The following is a 6,756-nucleotide window of genomic DNA, read 5'->3' as shown; positions in this document are numbered from 1 at the left end:
TATTACTTTTAAAAAAGCAGAACAGCTTTTTTGTTGTTGTTGTTGCTCTGCCCAGTTGAGACCCACAAGCCTTTACAATAAATAGACAGCATTTATCCTAATAGTCCTGGGATAGCAAAATGCTCTTATTTTAACAAATCAAAATATTCTACCCTCAGAGGTGACACCTTAACACAAAATGGTGTTCACTTTAACATTTGATAAATGAGACCATAAAAGTTTCTTCCATTTACTCAACAAATAAACAACTCAACACACTCTTGCACAGAAGCTAAGAATAGAAAAATGAAGAAGATGCCATTTCTCAATGAACTCAAAGTCCTTAGTCAAAGGAATCCAAGAAGAATACAACTGATTACCAAACAATATTATCCATTCTATGACAGGTGAACACAGGATACTATGGGGGCAGAGAGACCTGCCACAGTCATGGGATAGAAACATCAGATGATGCCCAAACCAGAATTATAAGACAGGTAAAGGCAAAAAGACACCATATCAAGCAGAGGGAACAACCTGTACAAGAGCTAGAAGACAGTCAGTTTGCAAGCGGGGGAGGCAAGTAGACAGAAGACAGAAGCAGCAGGGCTTGGTGGTGGACCCCTTCAATCCCAGGACAAACAGAAGAAGCAAAGCACGGGCAGGGATATTGGCATGTGAAGATGTCAGAGCTTGAAGAACCTTAGTTCCAAGTATGTAGACTTATCTTCAAAGCTATCATTCACAGATGTGTTTAGAAAGATCATTCTGGTGGCAAAGTGAACACTGGATCTGGGAGGCTGAGAACAGTGAAAGTGGGGGAGGGGGCGAGGATCAAAGGACTCTTAAACAAAAGAAAAAGAAAAAAACAAAAAACTCACCTACTGTCTAAGCTCGAATCAGCAACAACCTGAAGGCTTTCCAAAGACGATCCATCGTTTACATGCAGAAACAAAACTTCCTTCTGGGACCGGACTGAACGAATCCATCCCTAGAAAGAAACATTTTAAAATGGGAGCTTAAAAAACATTTTACATTTTCATTATTCATTCAAAAAAGACTAAATGAAAGAAAGAATGCATTCAGACTTGGCTCAACGTGTCAACTGTGTAAAATGAGCTGCTTTTGGTTTACCTGGGTGTGCACGTAAGTCTATATGATTCTTAATCACAGTGAGATGCCCACTTTAGTGTTCCACCTCTTCTTCTGTTTTGTTAATAAAGTCCATCAATTTAAATGGATGCCAAGTATTTCATCAAGCTGATAAACCTACCCCTCCATATTGGCTGTTACAAGCTATTCCTTTTTCCCCAATTGCAAACAAAAGGTTTACAACTTGATGCTTTTCTCCTGATGTCAAATTCCCAAGAGAGATAATGGAATAAAGACTAGGAATATCTTTATGGGATTTTGTTCCTTTGACAAAATACCATACCAAAAAAAAGAAAAGTCTTAAAAAAGTATCTCATAAAGTTGAGTGTCATAGTGTGCACCTGTAATCCTTGCAGTTAGGAGACTAAGGCGGGCAGGATGTTGAAATAACTGAAATTTGAGGGCAACTTGGGCTACCTAGCAAGACTGTCTCCAAAAAAAAGTACAATGAAACACACACATGAAATGACACAAAGAACCCCATTTCTTTGTGTGCTAACCAGTAAATTAAGAATTTGGAAATATTACTCTGAAAAACCTCTGAAACATTTTCCAAATGTGAGCTTTTGCTACAGTAAAGAGCAAGTGTCATCCACTCAGCAGCAAGAACAGAAATTCTAAAGACCAAATAAATTAAAATACACAATAAAAAGAAAATTTTCGTTATAAACATATAGTCAGATACACATTTCAAAGACTGTCTTAACTTAAATGATAGGAGCAAGACAGTACAAATGAGAGGATTCAAGTGCACCAGTAACACTAACAACAGTTACATACTGAACTTGAAGTTAGCTAGCATAGGAGTTAACAGAGAATAATATTCTTCTGGCAGACATTAGAAAATGTGTTGTGAAGAAATGGATACAGACAGACATTCACCACTAAACATTCTTGGGGAAAGTAAGAGATGATGCTATAACAAACAAACAAAAAACCTATTATTATCTTCTCTGTGTCCCAGCAATGGCCTATTTGTATGTTCATAATTTTTGAAGGGAAAGAAAAATGCTAACTTGTTTTGAAGTGTATTGCCAGATAAACAGATGAGAATCCATTTTTGTTTGTTTTTTTGCTTTTTGAGACAGAGTCTGTGTATCCCTGGCTGGCCTGGAACTTGCTATGTAGGCCAGGGTAATCTTGAACTCATAGACATGCCTCTGTCTCCTGAGTGCTGGAATTAAAGGCGTGCACCATCATCTCTAGTTTTTTGTTTTTTGTTTTTTAAAGATTTATTCTTATTTATGGGTGTGTTTGTGTGTGATACCACATGTGAGCAAGTACTCATATAAACCAGAAGAGGGAGTCAGATCCCCTAGAACTGGAGTTACAGGAAGGTATAAGCATCCTACAGGTGGTGGGAGCCAAACTCAGGTTCTATGGAAGAGCAGCAAGTGCTCTTAACCACTCAGCAATCTCTATAAGCAAATGTTTTAAAGTGAAAGGATATTATGTAGAATATGTAAGAAAAAAGTTCTGCTGCCTTCATGTACTATTTCCTTCTTTTTTTAAAATATTTTATTTTTTAATTTTATGTGTACGAGTGTATTGCCTGCATGTGTCTGAGGGCACCTGTGTAGTGCAATGCTGTGGAGGTCAGAAGAGGGCTTCGGATTCCCCTGGAACTGGAGATAAGGACGGTTCATAGCTGCCATGTGGGTACTGGGAATTGAACCCAGGTCCTCTGCAAGAGCAGTCAGTGCTCTTAACCGCTGAGTCATCTCTCCAGCCCTCATTTCCTTCTTACTGACTAAAAGTCACACTGCTCTGAAACAAAGTCTACCTGACTAGAAAGTGCTTCATCTTTTGCCAAGGCTACACAGTATGCAATGAAGTCTTCAACCTCCTGCACAAGGCGCTTCATCTCACCACATTCCCCAAATGTACCTACTTTTGTTCGTGCTCAAGAGTAATTTCCAAAGCACCACTTTTATTTTTCTTGCTAGAAAGTTAACATTTACTGACCACTTTCTAATGTGCATTAAGTTCTTTTAAATATTGGGTTATTAAACCCTCGTGAGAGCTGAAGTGGTTATTCTCATTTTTGAAATGAAATATTCAGAAAAGTTTTAAGAAACAATCCAGGTTATAGCATCAAGTAATACATTTAAAATTCAAAAACAGTTATTATTCCAGAGCTCCTGTTATCAACAAGCTTTTCTAGAATGCTATTTCGTCTCCACCCCCAGTTCCTCTGACTGGGGTCACATCCACGCTACCCTCCACTCCATCAGTTACTCCACCTGAGGTACCAACCCCCTCCAGGACAGCTGAAATGTCACCTATGCAGGAAGTCTTCTTGACCTCCTCACAGTTCAAGAATTCCCACTAATAAGAATCACGTTGCTGTATACTAGGCTAACAGAAATATTAATTATGTAAGTTTAAAAAAAATTGCTGGACGTGGTGGTGCACGCCTTTAATCCCAGCACTCGGGAGGCAGAGGCAGGCAGATCTCTGTGAGTTCAAGGCCAGCCTGGTCTACATAGTGAGTTCCAGGACAGCTGGGGCTAGAGGGAGACCCTGTCTCAAAAAGGCCAAAAAAAAAAAAAAAAATTGGGGCTGGAGATTTCTCAGCAGTTAAAGGGCCCTTGCTGCTCTTCCAAAGGACTGGAATTCTGTTCCCAGCACTCATCAGGAGGTTTGCAACTGCCTGTAACTCTAGCTCCTCTTCTGGCCTCCATGGACACACAAACTCTCAGACATACACAAATACACATAAATAAAAATAAATCCTTAAAAACATTTTAGAGGCTGGAGGGATGGCTCAGCAAAAGAGCACTGGCAGAGGACCCAGGATCGTTTCCCAGCATCTGCATGGGTGCTAACAACCATCCTTAACTCCAGTTCCAGGAGACATGATGCCCTCTTCTGACCAGGCATTCCACGACACTGGTGCACTTACATACATGCAGGCAAAACACTCATAAACATAAAATAAAATAAATAAATAATTAAAAACAGTAATACATTTGATTCAACCAATTATGCCCAAAATACTATTCACATGTAATCAATATAAGTATATTCAGATATATTTCTGGCTCTTCAAAATTATTACATATTTTACATTTACCACACTTCTCCATGCAGCCACATTTCAAGTGCTCAGAGCCTAAAGTAGTTGAGTTTCTGTATTACACTGAAGAGCACTAATGTGAAGGAAAGCCTGTTACTTGGGCAGTAGGTTCTGTTCATCTCTGAATCTTCATCAGTAGACAAAAGATCATTAACATGTGTTGAATTAATCAATGAGTGCAAGCCATGGGTTTTTCAAAATTTCTCTATTTTTATGTGTTTTGTCTGCATATATTTAAATGCACCTGTGAGTGCAATGCCCACGGAGGCCAGAAGAGAGCATAAGATCCCCTGGAACCGGAGTTACGGACAGTTGTTAGCAGTCATGAGTACAGGGAACCAAACCCAGGTCCTCTCCAAGAGCAGCCAGTGCTCTTAACTGCTGAGCCATCTCTCCAGCCCCAAGAAATGGTTTTGACAGTTTTGATTTTGGATCATGGAAAGAACATGAAAACGAAATGGAAAGAGCAGCTTCCTCACACTGCTAAATAGCAATATCTATGAGGCATCAACTGCATCAGTGTGTTGCAGCAATTCAAGGAAAGTCGGCCACCATGCTTTAATGTGATCCCTTAAAGATGCATGCAGAGCTTACACAAGTCCTATGCAAACTCAGGCAGACAATAACACAGCACAGAACTGGGAAAATGAACAGCAGACCTCAATCTAATCTGAAGGAATGTTGGCAACTGATTGCTGCTAGAGGAAGAAGAGCTGATCTTCCTAAAACAAGGGACTCTAGGTAGGCTGACTAGTCCTCAGTGGATGAACTTGCACTGGACAGGCTGGGGATACTGAAGACACAGTGGGTGGTAACAGAATATATGGGCTCCAGTGGAGGGTCAGGGAGAGAGCTATTGGGAGGGTGCCAGTGGAACAGGGGTATAAAGATGATTAAGATTGTTTGAGATGTTCTGTATGAAATACACAAAAAATTCAATTAAAAAAACAAGATGTATGTAGAGCTGCTGCAAATACTATCAGGGGAAATAACAGCAGCTAACATTTACTGACCAAGGGCCTCTGCTCTGAATATCCTGTACCCTTTATCTCATCTAATTTTCAGGACTCTGAAATACAGACTACTATTATCTTCATGTCTGAAAGAGGAAATGAGGCTTGGAGCACTTAGGCGACATGCTCATAATTAACAAGCTACTGCCCTGAAGTCTGTCAAACTACAATATTCTGCTCTTTCTTCTAATTTATTAATTACACGCAAATCTCATCTTAGGAACCAAGGTGGTTAAATGTTGACACGGCTGGGTTCTTGTGTGTGTTCAATCTGCAGTCTCTGGGTCGCATGCAGCAGCGATCTACTAATTACGAATGCGGCCAAACACAAAATCGTAAAGTTACTTGGAACATGATCTCGCTAGCTCTCTCTGTCTCTTTCTGTCTCTCTCTCTCCTCTTTTGCGATTTCTTTTTGTAACTCGGTTGCGCGGACCTCAAGTATGAACTTTGTAGGTGTTGCAACGTCAAAACGTTGGATATACATGGAACTCGTATTTCCAACTTTGGACAGCGCAGAGTACAGCGATAGGTAGACCGGCCGTACCAGTCCCCAAAGGTCCCTTTCCGCACACCCACCTGCACCGTCACGCGCTCCCCACTAGCGTCCAGGACCCCGAGCGCTTCCCGCACGCGCAGTTTGGCGGACGTGCGTGGCTTGGGGCAGGGAACGGAGGAGCAGAAGCGCAGCGCGCCGAGTAGGCGACGGGCTCCGAGCATCCCGGGGGTCCGGGTTCGCAGCCCGCGCGGGGCCTCCTGCACGCCCGCGCCGCGCCCTCTGAACTGCCCCTGCTCCTCCCGCTCCCACTTCGCGGACACCCGAGACCACGCTCCCAGAGAAAAAGCACGCCGCGGCCGACCTGCGTCACCGCGCCAACGAGCTGACATCCGCTTACGCATGCGTAGTTGCGTTCTGGAGACCGGTCGGCAGGCCTGGCAGGAGGCAGGGTGGGAAGCCCAGGCCGGTGGGGCGGGGCCACGAGCCCAAGTGGGCGGGGCTATGACCGCACGTGGTTTCGGTGGATTGTGCAGAGGAACCTAGGGAGCAGCCTTGGAGTGACTAGTTAAGTGTTCCTTTATAAAGCTTCCGGGGAGATTGAGGAGCACTGAGAGGCAAGGAGTGACGTTGCAGAGGGGGGCCAGAGTCTTTTAGTTCGAGAAGTGACTTGAGCATGTTTTGAGTTCTTGAGTTCTGAGCATGGAGAAGCACAGGAAAGATGCGGTCCCTCTGAGGTCACTGTTGGTATCAGACATCAGAACACACCGTTTCTGTGACACACCATTGCAGGAAAGGGTGATCAGGTGCCCGACAGAGCCTAAGCTGGGATGCCAGTGGTTGCTTTCTGAGAAGGTTCGTGTCTGACAGGTGAGTAATGAAGAACAGAAGAGAGCTGGGATGTGGGAGTCTGAGAAGGCACAGCGGAAGAAGATGCTGGAGACACTGGAGCGTTTCCTGCTGGAATCTTCGAGTCTCTCCCTTCTATCGAACACAGTTATCTGCATTTGTTTGACCCAAACACAATGACTTTTTCAT

General features: G+C 43.0%; 1 protein-coding gene across 1 annotated transcript in view; it reads right to left on the bottom strand.

The window, feature by feature from the left end:
• Nucleotides 1-6,108, bottom strand: part of Nars2 (asparaginyl-tRNA synthetase 2, mitochondrial) — a gene marked incomplete in the record, with an annotated part of 159,637 nt that extends 153,529 nt beyond the window's left edge. Inside the window, 2 exon segments of the mRNA XM_008844196.3 lie at nucleotides 861-970; nucleotides 5,802-6,108. Of these exon segments, the coding sequence (XP_008842418.1) occupies nucleotides 861-970; nucleotides 5,802-5,942 (251 nt within the window).
• Nucleotides 6,109-6,756: the final 648 nt, after the last annotated feature.

Source organism: Nannospalax galili, unplaced genomic scaffold, assembly GCF_000622305.1.
Source record: "Nannospalax galili isolate Female #2095 unplaced genomic scaffold, S.galili_v1.0 scaffold278, whole genome shotgun sequence".
Classification (NCBI taxonomy): Eukaryota; Metazoa; Chordata; class Mammalia; order Rodentia; family Spalacidae; genus Nannospalax; species Nannospalax galili.
The sequence above is the reverse complement of the archived record's forward strand: the minus strand, read 5'-3'. Positions and strand labels throughout refer to the sequence as shown.